The sequence below is a fragment of the Engystomops pustulosus genome, chromosome 4, assembly GCF_040894005.1.
Source record: "Engystomops pustulosus chromosome 4, aEngPut4.maternal, whole genome shotgun sequence".
Lineage (NCBI taxonomy): Eukaryota > Metazoa > Chordata > Amphibia > Anura > Leptodactylidae > Engystomops > Engystomops pustulosus.
The window spans coordinates 155,338,628-155,354,744 of record NC_092414.1 but is presented as its reverse complement, the minus strand read 5'-3'; the positions used below and the strand labels follow the sequence as shown (position 1 = coordinate 155,354,744).

Here is a 16,117-nt window from a genome sequence, read left to right as displayed (position 1 = left end):
CTCTGCAGGAGAAGTGGAGGCTGGTTATACAGAGGGGATGAGGAGCTGGAGGAGGCTGTGCAGGAGAAATGGAGGCTGGTTATACAATGGGGATGAGGAGCTGGAGGAGGCTGTGCAGGAGAAGTGGAGGCTGGTTATACAGAGGAGCTGGAGGAGGCTGTGCAGGAGAAGTGGAGGCTGGTTATACAGAGGGAATGAGGAACTGGAGGAGGCTGTGCAGGAGAAGTGGAGGCTGGTTATACAGAGGGGATGATGAGCTGGATGATGCTGTGCATGAGAAGTGGGGGCTGGTTATATAGAGGGGATGAAGAGCTGGAGGAGGCTGTGCAGGAGAAGTGGAGGCTGGTTATACAGAGGGGATGAGTAGCTGGAGGAGGCTGTGCAGGAGAAGTAGAGGCTGGTTATACAGAGGGGATGAGGAGCTGGAGGAGGCTGTGCAGGAGAAGTGGGGGCTGGTTATACACAGGGGATGAGGAGCTGGAGGAGGCTGTGCAGGAGAAGTGGAGGCTGGTTATACAGAGGGGATGAGGAGCTGGAGGAGGCTGTGCAGGAGAAGTGGAGGTTGGTTATCCAGAGGGGATGAGGAGCTGGAGGAGGCTGTGCAGGAGAAGTGGAGGCTGGTTATACACAGGGGATGAGGAGCTGGAGGAGGCTGTGCAGGAGAAGTGGAGGCTGGTTATACAGAGGGGATGAGGAGCTGAAGGAGGCTGTGCAGGAGAAGTGGAGGCTGGTTATACAGAGGGGATGAGGAGCTGGAGGAGGCTGTGCAGGAGAAGTGGAGGTTGGTTATACAGAGGGGATGAGGAGCTGGAAGAGGCTGTGCAGGAGAAGTGGAGGCTGGTTATACAGAGGGGATGAGGAGCTGGAGGAGGCAGTGCAGGAGAAGTGGAGGCTGGTTATACAGAGGGGATGAGAAGCTGGAGGAGACTGTGCAGGAGAAGTGGAGGCTGGTTATACAGAGGAGCTGGAGGAGGCTGTGCAGGAGAAGTGGAGGCTGGTTATACAGAGGGGATGAGGAGCTGGAGGAGACTGTGCAGGAGAAGTGGAGGCTGGTTATACAGAGGAGCTGGAGGAGGCTGTGCAGGAGAAGTGGAGGCTGGTTATACAGAGGGGATGAGGAGCTGGAGGAGGCTGTGCAGGAGAAGTGGAGGCTGGTTATACAGAGGGGATGAGGAGCTGGAGGAGACTGTTCAGGAGAAGTGGAGGCTGGTTATACAGAGGGGGTGAAGAGCTTGAGAAGGCTGTGCAGGAGAAGTGGAGGCTGGTTATACAGAGGGGATGAGGAGCTGGAGGAGACTGTGCAGGAGAAGTGGAGGCTGGTTATACAGAGGGGATGAAGAGCTAGAGGAGGCTGTGCAGGAGAAGTGGAGGCTGGTTATACAGAGGGGTGAGGAGCTGGAGGAGGCTGTGCAGGAGAAGTAGAGGCTGGTTATAAAGAATTCACAGAGTTTGGTATTTTACAGAAGGGGGGAGAAGAAGGGGTTTACAGGGGGGTTGGAAACCTGAAAATGGGATTAGTACAAGATCAGTATAGCTGTATATGTGTCAGTGCAGATAACCGGAGTTGCCATGTATACAGATATGCCATGTGAGATTACTAAAGGTTATCAGGAGGATAGAGCTAGTGCCCTCTCAAGGGTTGGTGAACCTTGTGCTGTGATCCATGGGTTCCAAATGCCTTCAAATAGGGGTAAGGTGTCTGTCCTGGTCGCCTCTATCCTTTCAAACATCACCAGTAAATTGATTCTGTTCTTAACCGCTGTGAACGATAGGTCTGGTGACTTCCATTTTGCCAATATATGGATTCTAGTTGCTAAAGCTATAAACTGAACTGAACCAAACGATGAGCTTTATTTTTGACCCTCGCTGGTTTATCCCCTAGAATGAGTACAGCTGGGTAAGGGGGTTGCCTTACCTAATAGAGAGCGGAACGTTGTTCCAGAGAGAGTGCCACCGGATGTGGACCATATGTAGGTGGGGGTACATATTTGCCAGTCGGGTAGGGACGTAATAAACTCTATGCAATAACCTAAGAGAGGTCTCCGTCAGTGAAACCTGCTGGCTACCCTTTGCCAGTGTGGTACAGTAGTGTCTCCATCTCGCCAGGGAAAGTTCACAGCCTAAGGCTACATTCAGACAACCTTATGGGGGATGTATATACGGTCGACATATATACGGCCGATATACATCACCCATAGATGGCAATGTACGCATGGAGGCCTACGGGAGTGGTATGGTGCAGCACACATGTGGCATCGTACCGCTCCGTACTCTGTGAAAAGATAGGACATGTCCTATCATTTCACGGCATGCGGCACGGTCCACCATATACATGAGCAGCGCTCACCTCCTCCTCTCCCCGCGCGCAGCTGTGTGCCTGCCATGCTACGGTACGGACGGTACGACCATCTGAATCCAGCCTAAATCTGATTCCCACTGATTCATAAATTGTAACTTGATGTCTGGGAGAGTGGCATTAAAAATTGAATATAAGAGGGAGATAGTCCCTCTACCAAATGGATCATTTAGACAGACGTTTTTGAACGCTGTTCAGGAGTCTGCTGTAGTACCTCGGGGTATGGATCGCACAAAGTTTAGTAATTGATTAAGCCTAAAGTGTTCCGGGGGGGGGGGGATTTCAAATTTAGTGATGATTTGGCTTTCCCAGCTTTTCATTTATGCACCCCCCTGCTGCCAGCCTCCTCCTTGCAGCCTCGGCTTGCAGCAGGTGCAGTGCTCAAATAAAAAGCCAGGAAAGCCAAGAGGCGCTCGGGCGCCATCAGCCTGAGCGCCTCTGGCACTTTTTCAAAGTTAATATTTTGTTAATAAAGATGCGATAAAACGTCTACACTACAACCAAAATCCACTTATTTACAATGAAGTGCCAACATGGCATTTCAAGCAGTAACTTATTGCTAATAGTTCTTCAACAACATTCAATTGTATTGGCTCTCCTAAGGCCACCAATAGAGTTGAAAGAAGGTGGGCAAGACCATCAGTGTAGCTTCTCTCCTGGAAGAATGGTGGGTCCAGCAGGAAGACCTCCAAAGACAATGCAGTTCAGTCAACACCTTCTCACTTTTCCTGCAGTTTCAAACAGCCAGTGAAGTGTCGCTTTAAAATAGCAGTGAGAGCAGCATCCCTTAAGTGGCCTGAGACTGCAGGAAGATTTGGTGGATGTGGTCCTGTTTGGTGAAATTGGGGGGATGGCCTGAGTGCCCACATAAAGGGCTCCGAGTGCCACCTCTGGCACCCGTGCCATAGGTTCGCCACCACTGCCCTAGACCGAATGAGCCGTCTTATGACACTCTTCCAGCAGCAATGTGGTGATAAATGTGCTTTAAAGAAACCTCACATTTCAATCAAATAAACATTTTGTGTAGAAGTGCTTAAATGAGATATTAAAATAAGTGAGAGTTAACAATGAAATCATTCAATTATATTTGTTACAAGGGAGGGGATAATTTTTTCATGGGAGAGGGAACAATTGTCACATTGATTATGTACATGGGTATAATGGGTGTATGCGCAAATACCTGAAGACAGCTGCATAGGTGATGTGACAAAAAATGAGGGGTTCTGCATTTTAGGTGAAATTACTTTTATGGACACATATTAAACCCATCTACAGAAGAATTGTTTTTTAAGTGGACTGACTAATGGGGTGTAGGTAAATGTTGCAGTTCACTGTTGTTAAACCGTTTCCTACCCATTGTATCCAATCACTTTCAAAATGTTGCAGCCTTTGGCCACTATGTGTGTTGAAGTTCATCTACATGCAGTATGTACTCCTAAGATATAATATGACATCATAATGTGTGCGTGAGCAGGGCGCATTGATGCATCTCTGCCTGCTCTGTTACATGAATAGGAGCGGTGGGGAGCAGCAGAAGTTATCATATTTTTCCAACTATAAAACACATCTTGCTATAAGACGCACCCCATACTTGGATACCATAAAAAGGAAAAATATAATTGACTCCAATAAAATATCCCGTTATACACACACATCCATGCAATAGCTCTGTTACCTACATACAGAGTGCTCACACAGCTCTGCTACATGGGCACCCAACCCTTCATGAGCTATTAAAGGGGTATTCCCATTCCCATGAACACAAGATTATTAAATATACTAAGTATAACAAAATAACACATTCTTTAATTATTAACAAAATACAGCATTTCATAGCTATAATTCCAACCTAATCTATCAGTCCTGGTGTACACACTTTTGGTTGCCCTGGTATCCGACCGACAATTTTCTCACTAGGGTCGTGCAGATTCTTCTCATAAATAGCTTCTCCTATCTGCGCACTGCAGTGTCTCTCTGCCTGCAGCCCCTTCCCCCACATTCCAAGGCCAGCTTAGACACAGGCACTAATTTTCACATTTGACTTCTAAATAATACCCCCATCACCTTCCCCGGCAGCTCCCCATCCCCACTGCTACTCATAGCATTCAGCTGCAGAGCACAGGCAATTCATCCCGTGTATACAGCCAAGTCTTCCAGGTCATGTGACTTGAGACTGCCACATGACCTGATGACATAATCGTAGGTCCTGTTTCATGTTGGGAGTAGTGATGGGAATTCCAGCTCTTCTTAGTGATCTGGCTCATTAGGCTACGCTCACTAAGAAGAGTCGGCTCTTCTGGCTCCTGATCGGCTCCCTATTAAATATATAATAGGGAGCCGCAGGCTAGTCAATCTCCCCACACCACTCCACTTTTAACCCAATTGTATAGTGAGATCAATCAGACAACCTAGGGTTAAAGTACCCTAGAAGGTAAGAAAAATAAATTTAAAAAATAAAACTAACAAAAACCTAAAAATTAAATTAACCACCCCTTTTCCTAGAACGGATATAAAAATTGTCAGATTCAAAAATGACACTTTTCACCATTTTGCATAATATAAAAAATTTTCATAAAAAGTGATCAAAAGGCCATACAGTCCTAACCCCTTACTGATATGTGACGTAGTACTATGATGCATGTGGGGTGCAGAGGGAATGGAGAGGGCTCAGGGGCTGAGCCCTTTTCATAGCTGTTAAGTCTTTAAGACTTACCGGTAACACCCGCGATCGGTGCCAGCACCAATTGCGGGTGTTTTCCTGCCTATCGCCGCCGGCGCATGTGACTTAATACTTGCCAAAGATTGTCGCCATCTTGCCAATGATCGTCGCTCCCCATGATGTCATCAAAGATCCGAGGCAGTCTCGTTTTAACCCCTTCATTACAATGTGAATAAAGTAGACCTGTCATTTGGGGTGTACAGTGAAAGCCGTAAAATCCAAGCCCACAAGAATATGGCGCAAATGCTTTTTTTTTTTCACCAATTTCTCAGCATATGGAATTTTTGTCCCGCTTCCCAGTACCCAGCATGGAATATTAAATACCACCATTTTTAATTATCTCAGCTCGCAATAAATGACATGTCACACAGTTTCATATATCGAAGTATGAAAAAGATATTAGCGTAAAAAGGTGGTGTTTTATCATTCAGGATTGTGCTTTCACAGAACCTTCAGATGTGTGTGTATGGGAAAACCTGCTGAGTAGCCCTTTATTGTCTTCCCTTGGCCATACTGTAGATGTCTACGTTACTGCAGTAGAAGTAGAGAGAAAGTTGTGCTTTATAAACAAACTGTGTAATACAACGTTTCATCCAAGACGTCGGCTGAAAAACAAGTTGCTGACTGCAGAACATTCCGTCTTGTTGTTTTATTTGGTTGCATCAGATTTTGGGAACAACTTGGACAAAAAACAATGTAATGTGTAACCTTTGTTTAGACGGCAGTAATACCCGCATGATCCTAATGTGACTTTGTAAGATTATATTTAAACCATAATAAAAATTCACCCTGTACAATGTGAACAATTCCATCCAGCATTCGATAATATGGAAACACAACATCCAAAGGAATTAAAATCCAAAATAATGAAATAGAAATAATTTTGTTTAAAAGTCTCCGGGCCATTCCATGTCTTCATAGTAACACATTACAAACACTGCAGTCACCCCTTTCTTGTTACCCCACTGCCTACAGTCAATAGGGATCCACTTACATTGGGGTAATTTGAAAATAGTTTGCAATAATGTAAATAGTAATTGTTCACAGAAGAGAAAAGTTGTCAGAAGTTCACCTTTGAGGCTCAGGCCATATGTACTGTATCTGTACACACTGTATATATAAATATATATTGTATTGTAATTGTAATGTAACATACCAGTTCCACACATAGTGAACAGACAGTAATGGGCACAGCCTTTAAGTAGATGGTCCGCAATGGTCTTTCCCTGTTGCATTTGGAACAAGGACCAAACAGGATAGTCAGGAAGGTTTGATCACACATGGTTCAGTGTCTGGAAGAAAGATACAGAGAGCATTAGACCCGGCCTCCTCTCTTCTATTTCCATAGCAGCTAATGGCTTCTTAACAATAGGTCGCTCTAGGCAAGATAAGCTGCTTGCACATAATCCCTTATGATTTAGATGCACAGACTAATGCGCTATAGGTATTCCCCCTTATATGTACATCTGTAAATCATCTGGAAATGAGTTATATGTTCAGAAAGTGGCCCGTTGTAAGCTTCATGTTTTCTTTTGTATAGTAATTCCAATATCATTATGCATGTGATAGGGATTTTTATGCAGGGCCCCAACAGCCCTCTTGACTTTTGTAAGGTGAGTCCTAATTAACCCTTTGAGGGAGGATGAGATAGCTGCCGGCAGCGAGATGACAGAGTAAAAGAAAGACACAGTCCGGTCTTTAGATGCACTCAAATCACACTGTTTATTTCAAAAGAACACAGCTGTATTTTAATGCGTGTTGTATGAAAGGAGATAAGGCACTTAGATTCTATTGGACATCAGCACATTCAGGGAAAAAAGTTAATTAATGGTGCTCAGTTCTCAGAGACCTTGTACACCGATATTGTTTATACTAATTTGCTGAGAAGAAGAAGATAAGTGGACCCCAGAATCATAATATAATCAAGGACAGACTGGCTTCTCATTAAATGTCAAAGGGTATTAGCTGACAGGCGAGCAAACAGGTTACATAAAATGAAGTTTGAATCATGACATTAACTTGACAATGGTCAGGGAACATGGCCGCTGTATCTAAGATGGCGGACAGTAGTCAAAATGGCGTCCGAAACCAGTGCGATCTCCTTAACAGCATGTTTGTAGGCAAATACATTAAGAATATTAAAGTCTCAGAAGAATGGGCCATGAATATCAGATTGGTGGGTTTACTACTACTCTTAGCACTCCCCCACCCTTAGCTGTCTGAAGGGGCTCTTCATTACCCTGGTTCCATTACGATTTCGATTGTATACTTAGTAGTGGCAGTGCAGGGTATTGCGGCTTGTCCGATTCACATGAGTTATATGCAGTAATACCCTGCACAGCCTCTACTGTATGAGCGGCGTTGTTAGTATGACCCAGGTAAACAATGATGAGGCCACAGCACTTATTACAGAAGAATCCAGTGGGGACTAAGTCCATTGTAGCTCTAAGGCAATTGTGCAGAGCATGTGCAGTGAAGTGAGATGTACCAACCTCAGCTACATCAGGTGTTATTCACTTTTCATAGGAGGGGGACAGCAGAGTCATTGGACTATGGGGGTAGTAAAAAACCTTGATGATGGTATAATAGCGGTTTAGTGGTCCCAAAGTGTTTACCATTACATACATAATTGTCCTTTTAAAGCATGAAACTGCCTCACTAGAGAATTGTATTATCAAACCTCTGCCACCTTCCAATTCTTTCTTTACTTTGTAGCTCTACTATAGAACCTATCTGCAGAAAGTATCCCCCCTATACTTTGGACATAAAACATTGGTCTGTAAATAAATGTCTGGGCAATGAATCAAGAGTATTCATTCTACATGTGAACAGTAAATTGATGTTAATAGGAGAACATCTATGGCAATGTAATATGATTACATACTGATCACCAGAATATGATGACAGCACAGAATGTTCCTCCAGAGTACAGAGGAATAACATTACAATCCTTTTATTATCAATCTGATTTATACACAGATTTCATTGTTTAATATAGCAGTTATTACTATAAAATAAACATATTCTTATAAATAATAAAATGTAAATTTATCCTCGGGATAGCTTTAGTTATATGAACAATTTTAAAAAGGGACCTCATCATTAACAAGACTAAAGGAGTATTAGTATTAAAGGAACACTCCAGTCACTGGATTCATTGGATTATACCTTGTGCAGGTCCTGAAGGGAGGAGCAGGACTCTGCATCAGGCCCTGCATCATCCATTAATCAAAAAATTAGCTTTAAACTTTGGAGACAGTGATATAATACATGTGCCATACTTTAGGGCAATAACAGTATTTAATATAGAAAAAAGAGCTTGTTTGTTTTTCATTCCACTATGTTTAAGTAAAAATCATGAAATTATATGAAGGGATGAGGGATGAGGGCAGTCAGTGGGTCATCTGTAAGGAAAGCAACTTGCAAATATGTATTGTTACACTGGTATATATTATGTTATTTCTGCACTGCTGTGAATTTGCATATTCCTTTTTTACATATTCCTTGTCACTGGATTTTTGGGAATATATATATATTACATATGTTACCTACTCCCCTGAGTGGGTTACAACAGATAAAATGAACATTTTACTTCTAGAAAGAAGTACATGATAACATGTAATGCCTGTGATCTATACAATTGGAATAAGATAGTTTAGTCATGTGTCTGAAGACTAGCCCAATCTCACAAAATATACAAAAAAGCAGATGTGATTATTGGAAAAATAATAATCGTTATTTAACGATAACATAATGAGTATAGCCAATAATCATTGGATATTTCACAACAATTTAATACAGGATGCACACGTATTTTGTCAGTGGCTTGATAATGCGTTAGAGAAGCGCGAAACAGCCCGTTGCCAGGCCCAGCTCCGTTATTGTACCGCACCTCAATAAAGGACTTTTGCACACACTGCTGAGTGCCGCTTTTTCCTCTCCTCGTTTATGGCACATATATTTGTATATTATATATAGGAGCGGGGAGATTTTTGTTTTCCCATCCCATGTTATGGGTTTTTAAGTGTTTTTAATTATGTGTCTGTATAAATAAAGATTATTTTTCTACTTTTTTGTATATTTTGTGATAGTAAAGTCTTCAGATGTGTGGACACATATATTTATATTCTACTGCATTGTACCCCAATATTTAATTTTGTTAAGACTTGCCCAATGCATGTTTTGGGGAGTTCCCTCTGAGACATTGTTATGAGCCATTTTATTGGGGGTACTTGAATAACATATAAGTTGTGAATATATTGCGTGTTTAACAAAGGGCAAAACTCAACCATTGGCCTCATAATTTGATACCTTCTAACAATGAAATTGCCTCTGTATACCATAGAATCCAGTCAAAACTAATCTGGGAAAGTATAGATCGCTATTGTGTTTGATTTCAGTACCTCATACTGCATATGGCTACAGTCACACTGCCACATGGGAGACTTATATACGGGAGCAGTACGGTGCAGCACCATACCGCTCCGTACCCCGTGAAAAGATAGGACATGTCCTATCTTTTCACGGCATACGGCGCCGTGCGCCATATATCCCTATGGAGAGGGGCGGGGTGAGCAGAGCAGCGCAGTGTGCAGTGTACCCGCCGTGCTCAAGATAAGCACTCCACAGAAAAGGGGATTACATGCTAAAGACAGTCCAGACTGGTTGTATAAGGAAATAACAGGGTACCACATTGCTGTTTTGCCAGGCAGAACTTATACATCAGTTGTGCCTTTCCCCTGTATAAAGAAAATCCATTCCTGCAAAGTAGGTCATGGGTTGATGACCCATGTGCTATCTAAAAGGCCTAAATTTATCACACTATGTAGTGACTGGATGCCTGTCTCTAAAATGGGTAAAAAATATATCACATACCAGAAGTTGGCAGCTTAGAGGGAGGCAATCACACAATAATGAGTTCAAGGGCAGAAAGCAACCAACTATTGCAGCTAATGGACTGAGATGTTATATGTCTAAATGATTAACAACTTTGCTTAATAATTTTCTTGTTCTCTGGACATTAAAAAACCCTTAATTAACTTACTAGCAGATATATCTTTACCACAAGATGTGTGCAGTATAAGAAAAATGGAAACATTTACAGAACTACTTACTGTGCTGAAGATCTGATGAAGAACAAAGCACAAGGAAGCTTACTGCGAATAGGAACAGGGTGACAGCCCGTCCGCTGATAATCTACTTAGCAAGGTATTACAACTATAGTGTCTTTGAGAAACAGAAAAAAACTGTTCATTGTTGTATAACACTCTATAATTGTATTCCATAATAATATAGAAGTGTAATCAAAATGGCCTCTTACTACAGGAAACAATACATTTATTTATTTGCAAATATGCAAATATGTTCTCCAGCATGGAAAAAGGAAAACTATGCTTCTAGTATTACATTAAAGAAAGTAGCTTCCCATAGATCAATGTCTGACTTTAAAGAAGACTTGTGAACTGACTTAGGACAAAAGCCAAACCAGTAAGTCTCTTCCAGCAGAACTGCGGACAGCGCTGTTTTGAAAGTAATTTCTTCTCATCAGTACAGTGTAGGGCAATGGTTTGACTAAGTAAGAGGCCATAGATAAAGGTCAAGTTGGGGGAAAAGCCAAGCAATTGCTTTCCAGATACAAATTAAGCCAATAATACCGAGGTAGTCAAATATATCTGAATATCCATTAATAAAACGTTTACTTATGATCATTAAAATTTCGCATATGCATCACATACAAACAAAAATATAAAAAATCTATATAAAAAAATCTGTGTATCCTTAACATCTGTGCACGATAGGATTGGTCTTAATACAGCCCCATAAAGCCACTTGGTCAGGAGTCTCAGGGAGAAGGTGTGTACCAGGGTGCGCGTATTATCTGTGCCCTTACAACCCCAATGACTCCTGCCCTTGCAAGGACAGTTCGCAGAATTTGTCCATGTATTTGCCCACAAGAGACTTTTCAGTCTTCACATGGGTTAAAAAATTGCATTTATTTGCCAGAAAACTTAAATGGCATAAGCACTTTAAAAAACAGGACTGCCATATATGTAAAGATTTAGAGATCCCACTAGATATGTTAAAAGTTGTGAGACTCCTGTTTGAGCTTAGTAATCAGTTGCCATCAGGACAGGGACCATTTACTGATTTAAAAAATAAGAGTGTAAAAATGGCCCCATCCACGGATGCATCACCAATTAACGTTTTTGCGGATATGGTGACTATAGAGCTCAAACAGATAAACCCACCCCATCACAATTTAATCTTACTAAGGCTACATTCACACGATACATACATACATTGGCGCTGCGGAGAGGAGCAGGGGATGAGTGCAGCTCACCCCCGCCCCTCTCCATAGGAAGATACAGCGCACTGCGCCATATCACAGGAAAAGATAGGACATGTCCTATCTTTTCCCAGTCTACGGAGCGGTACGGTGCCGCACGTGTGCTGCACCGTACCGCTCCCGTACAGGGCCGAGAGCCCATAGAAGTGTATGGGGGACGTATATCGGCCGTATATACGTCACCCATACATGTGTGTGAATGTAGCCTAAGAATGAAATGTTGCCCCTTAGGGAAATGGAGGGTAACTCCAACTCACAGTAAAACCCTCGGATAAAGGGGGGAACAAGGTAATTATAGATACCCCCCCTTTACCAAAAAATGTGCGAGGATATATTATTAAACAATGAGAACTATGAAATATTGGAGAAAAATCCCACTTTGGAGTACAGAGAAGGACAGAAACAGATCTTACTGTTAGGAAAAAATCTATATGGATTAGTCAGGAAGAATATGAGTTCCTTTTTCAAAAAGATCTTGTGGACTTACCTTTTTTTCCATCTTTCATTTCTGAGAGTTTTTGGCTTTTAAGTCTTTAAGTTTAAACCTTTTGTTGTGAGTGGTTTGCAGCGTGGTAGAATTCAAAACAGCAGTCTTTATATATTACCCACATTGGGTGTTGAAACAAACAACAATGTACAATGTTCACCAAAGGTATAGAAAATGACACAAACCAAAAGACGCTGTTTGTAGTCTGTTTCACTTATGTCGCTATTGGTTTACATTGTTGCAATGTTTCATGGTTATTTTTGTGAAAAACAAATGCATGGAAATAAAGTGAAACATATGTGATACCACCTTATAGGGACTATACTAGAACTTTACCACTTGTTTACAATGGATTACTGATAACATCACATGGCACATAAAAACATGTAATACATAATAAGATTAGAAGAAAATGTACCAAACCACTAGCATTTATTTCTGTGAAATGATTTTCTTTTGTAAACATTTGTCTGTGGCTTCATTTACATGAGTTTCTTCATTTACATAACTTCATTTTCACTTGTAACCCAACACAACATTAAAATAGGTTATTTAGTAAAAAGTCCATTGCTCGAGAACTGGTTTTACTAATAAGTAAGGGTACAATTACACAATGCGGTTGTGAAGCAATTGTAGTGCACACTAAAGTTGACAATTAACACAGCATTCCAACAATTCATAACTAATGCATTATTCATTGAATGTTTTTACAGTAGTTTGGTTGTGCAGGTTACAAAAACCACAATAAAGAAGAAACACTCAGTTTTGTTACTTGTCAAATTTCAGCAGCACCACGACCGCATCACAACCATATCGTGAATCATGAACACAATGAGGCAGATTTATCAAGAGTCTGAAAGTCAGAATATTTCCAGTTGCCCATGGCAACCAATCTCAGCTTGGCTTTCATTTTACCAGTGCTCATGAATATTTTAATGGGGAGCTATGATAGGTTGCCATGGGCAACTAGAAATATTCTGACTTTCAGACTCTTGATAAATCTGCCCCAATGTATAATCTTACACTAATATGCCTAGAATGTCTTCTTCAGGCTGGAATCCAGGGGGATATATCCACAGCAGATTAGTAGCTGCAGATTTGCTGGCAGCTAATTCATTGCACAGTAAGATGAAGTATGTAAATACAGGTTCATTTATGCTGCAGGTTTTACAGCTTTCACAACTTGCAATTCAAAGGGTAAGAGTAACAGGACCCCTCAGCATTTGCCTAATAATTTTTTCCATACACAGCACCAAAATTCAGCAATTTTTTTCCGGCAGGGGTGGGCCCATCCTGTATCAGATGCCAGGAATAGCTCCATGTGGATTACACCACCCAATACCATAGGGAGCCACAATTTTGCTCCTCTCATAATGTATACAGTACATTACTTTACTTTCAATATCTTAATGATCTCCATATTAAGACAAATGGTAAAAAATATGTAACAAAAAATATGTCCAAATAAAAATATGACAATTTGGGTATAATTGCTTTTCATTATCTACAATCCATGAACAATTTACAATGCATGTATAATAAGGCAGAGCCACTTAAAATACTTTCTATTTTTTTAAAGGCATCTTGTGATTGGCTATTGACTCCCTGTCCTTATTTTACACTGTAAGATGTGAGTGAAATATATGGACATGTTGGGTGATATTTATCAGGGCCTATGCGCCATGTCAGTTGCACAAAGGCGGGGGGCGCGGCCGGTAGGGAGGAGGCCGGCGTGGGGCATTACTGTCCCCACATCTGCGCACTAGCTGCAGCCAGTGAATTTTCACATGTGAAAATTCCCCGGCCACATTCATTTCTACACCAGGCCCTGCCTGAGATAGAGATAAACGCTGCGCAGGGCCCCATTGGATACATCAAGAGGCTTCGGCTATCATATGCCGGCGCTCGATAAATATCCCCCGTTGTATCTTTGTTTCTTAGGGCTAAGAATAGAGCATGCTGTGTATTATAGGTACACATGTGTGCTGCTCCACTGACAACCATTGATCAGGAAACATTGAGAAACATGCCTAGCAAATATGTATCCGTGTATGAAGCCAAGGAGTGTATAGTGTACTCAGTGATAAAATATAAAAAATAATATTGAACTTCAATGATAGCTGACCCGTCTAACTAAGAAAACAGTGGCTCAGTATAAAACAATGTACAATTACTTATAGCTAAAATTTTACAAGGGTATTTCCTATCTCATGGTATAAAGACATCAATGAATATGGCTCTTCTATTATAACATAATGGTTACAGAGGTGGCAACTACAACATTGGGTTATACAAAATGATTAAAGTCTGAAAACCAGGTTATTCTATTCTGTAAAATTAGGATTAAGAAGTTAACTGTGTTTTTGCCCCCCTTTTTTATACACAAATAAAAAAAAATGTTGCATCAGAAAACAGCAATGTGATTGTCAATCACTGTGGGATGTCACGTCACAACTTCAACGTGGCTATGTTAACACATTGGACAGAGTGACAGAATAAGAGGGATAGACAAAGACTTTACTAGTAGGTTGTAATGCAGAAGCACAGTTTTTATCTATAGCTTATGCTCTGGAACCAGGAGATCCAAGCTAAAATTCTCTTACAAAAAACACTTGCTATTTGCTTCACATCTAAGCACCAAGTTTACTTTCTCCAAGTATTGCTGTACTACTTACGTGACCTAGAATATTTTATAGGCTAGACCAGTGATGGCTAACCTATGGCACTGGTGCCAGAGGTGGCACTCGGAGCCCTTTCTGTGGGCACTCAGGCAATCACCAGAGAGGACTCCAGGTATCTTCCTGCAGTCCCAGACAGCCCAGGACTTGCTGTACACAAAGCTATTTTAAAGTGACAGCTCTACCTGGGACTATTTTCTGCTTTATTGGTGTCCTCAGGGTGTTGGTATCAATGAAAACTGTGACAGAGAAGGGAGTATAAATCACAAATTGAATTTCTGTGTTGGCACTTTGCGATAAATAAGCGGGTCTATGTTGTAGTTTGGGCACTCTGCCTCTAAAAGGTTTGCCATCACTGGGCTAGACTAAAAATAAAAATGAAATATTAACATGTGCTATTACTATGTACTGTGTTCATGATATTATATTCTATGATCTTCTGAAGAAATATTTCTGTGTTTTCTCTACTGTTCTTAAGGTTTATAATGAAACATTGTATTTTCTCAAAAACGTTCCACCTTTACTAATCCTTAGAACAATGAGATAATAATATCCTAATTTCACAATCCCCACATGAGACAGTGTCTAAATATAGAGCAGCGGGCGGTGTATCCAGAGATGAATTCCTGTGAGGGCTGTACAAGTTCTGTGCTTGAATCTCTTGAAGACTTTCATATTCTTTTTAGGAAGCCAAGCTTGAGGCTGCTGGGAATTTGGATGGTTTCCAGCGCATGGGGAGAGGGGCTGAATGGGAACGTCACTTGGAAGAGGTATTTGCTATCCAGCATTAACTGTGATCCATCTTCACGACTGTTAAGCATGGACTAGAAGAATACAGTAGAAAATATATAAAAATTTTGTGATAAAGATCATGTTGTACAATTTTAATATACAGTAGAACAATGAAAATATTCTGTTAGCAAAACTGCCGAGAGCCCTAACCTATAAAATTGCTGAGAATCTAAGGTATAAAAGTGACAGGGAAAGCAGTTTAAAGGGACCTATCAGCAGAAATTGATCTAATAAACCACCACCATTATATTGTCAAGCATCTCAACAGCTTCCACATGTTTCTTTCATGGCCCAGTGTGGTGTCATCATCTAGAAAATGAACTTTGAAGTGAGATGTGAATTGGCTGTATAACATCATGGAGGTGGAGAGTTCAGCGCTGAAGTCAAGCTCTCCCCTCCTCACAAGGGTGTTTCCCAGGATCTTTGTTGTGGTGTCCTGAATGGATGCTGCAGTGTCCTGAATGGATGCTTTGGACATTGCATGTAATATAATGCTTCATAATACTTGTCAAGGTTCTACATTCACATAATCACCACCATAAGAATGTTTGCACTGCTCTTGCTGTCAGCTACATAGCGTTGTTAATAGTTTTGATGTGGTACACCTCCTTTAAAGGAAATCTGCCATCAAAATCAATTATCAAACCAGGGACACTTAATCATAGATCCAGGCAATGTGACTGCGGGAATCTTCTTATATTTGTTATCCATGGCCTCCTTCCTTCTAAAATGAACTTTT

General features: G+C 41.3%; 2 protein-coding genes across 3 annotated transcripts in view; both read right to left on the bottom strand.

Moving 5' to 3' along the window:
• GNB5 (G protein subunit beta 5) overlaps nt 1–10,270 on the bottom strand; it is a 70,654-nt gene extending 60,384 nt beyond the window's left edge. Inside the window, exons 1-2 of the mRNA XM_072148208.1 lie at nt 10,190–10,270; nt 6,232–6,367 (exon numbers count right to left, since the gene is read on the bottom strand). Of these exons, the coding sequence (XP_072004309.1) occupies nt 6,232–6,357 (126 nt within the window). The 5' untranslated portion in view covers nt 6,358–6,367; nt 10,190–10,270. The remainder of the gene's footprint in view (nt 1–6,231; nt 6,368–10,189) is intronic.
• Nucleotides 10,271–12,323: 2,053 nt separating this feature from the next.
• The window catches only part of MYO5C (myosin VC), an 83,886-nt gene continuing 80,092 nt past the window's right edge, over nt 12,324–16,117 (bottom strand). For both annotated transcript variants that reach the window (XM_072148207.1, XM_072148206.1), the window contains exon 41: nt 12,324–15,410. In XM_072148207.1, the coding sequence (XP_072004308.1) occupies nt 15,258–15,410 (153 nt within the window). In that variant the 3' untranslated portion in view covers nt 12,324–15,257. The remainder of the gene's footprint in view (nt 15,411–16,117) is intronic.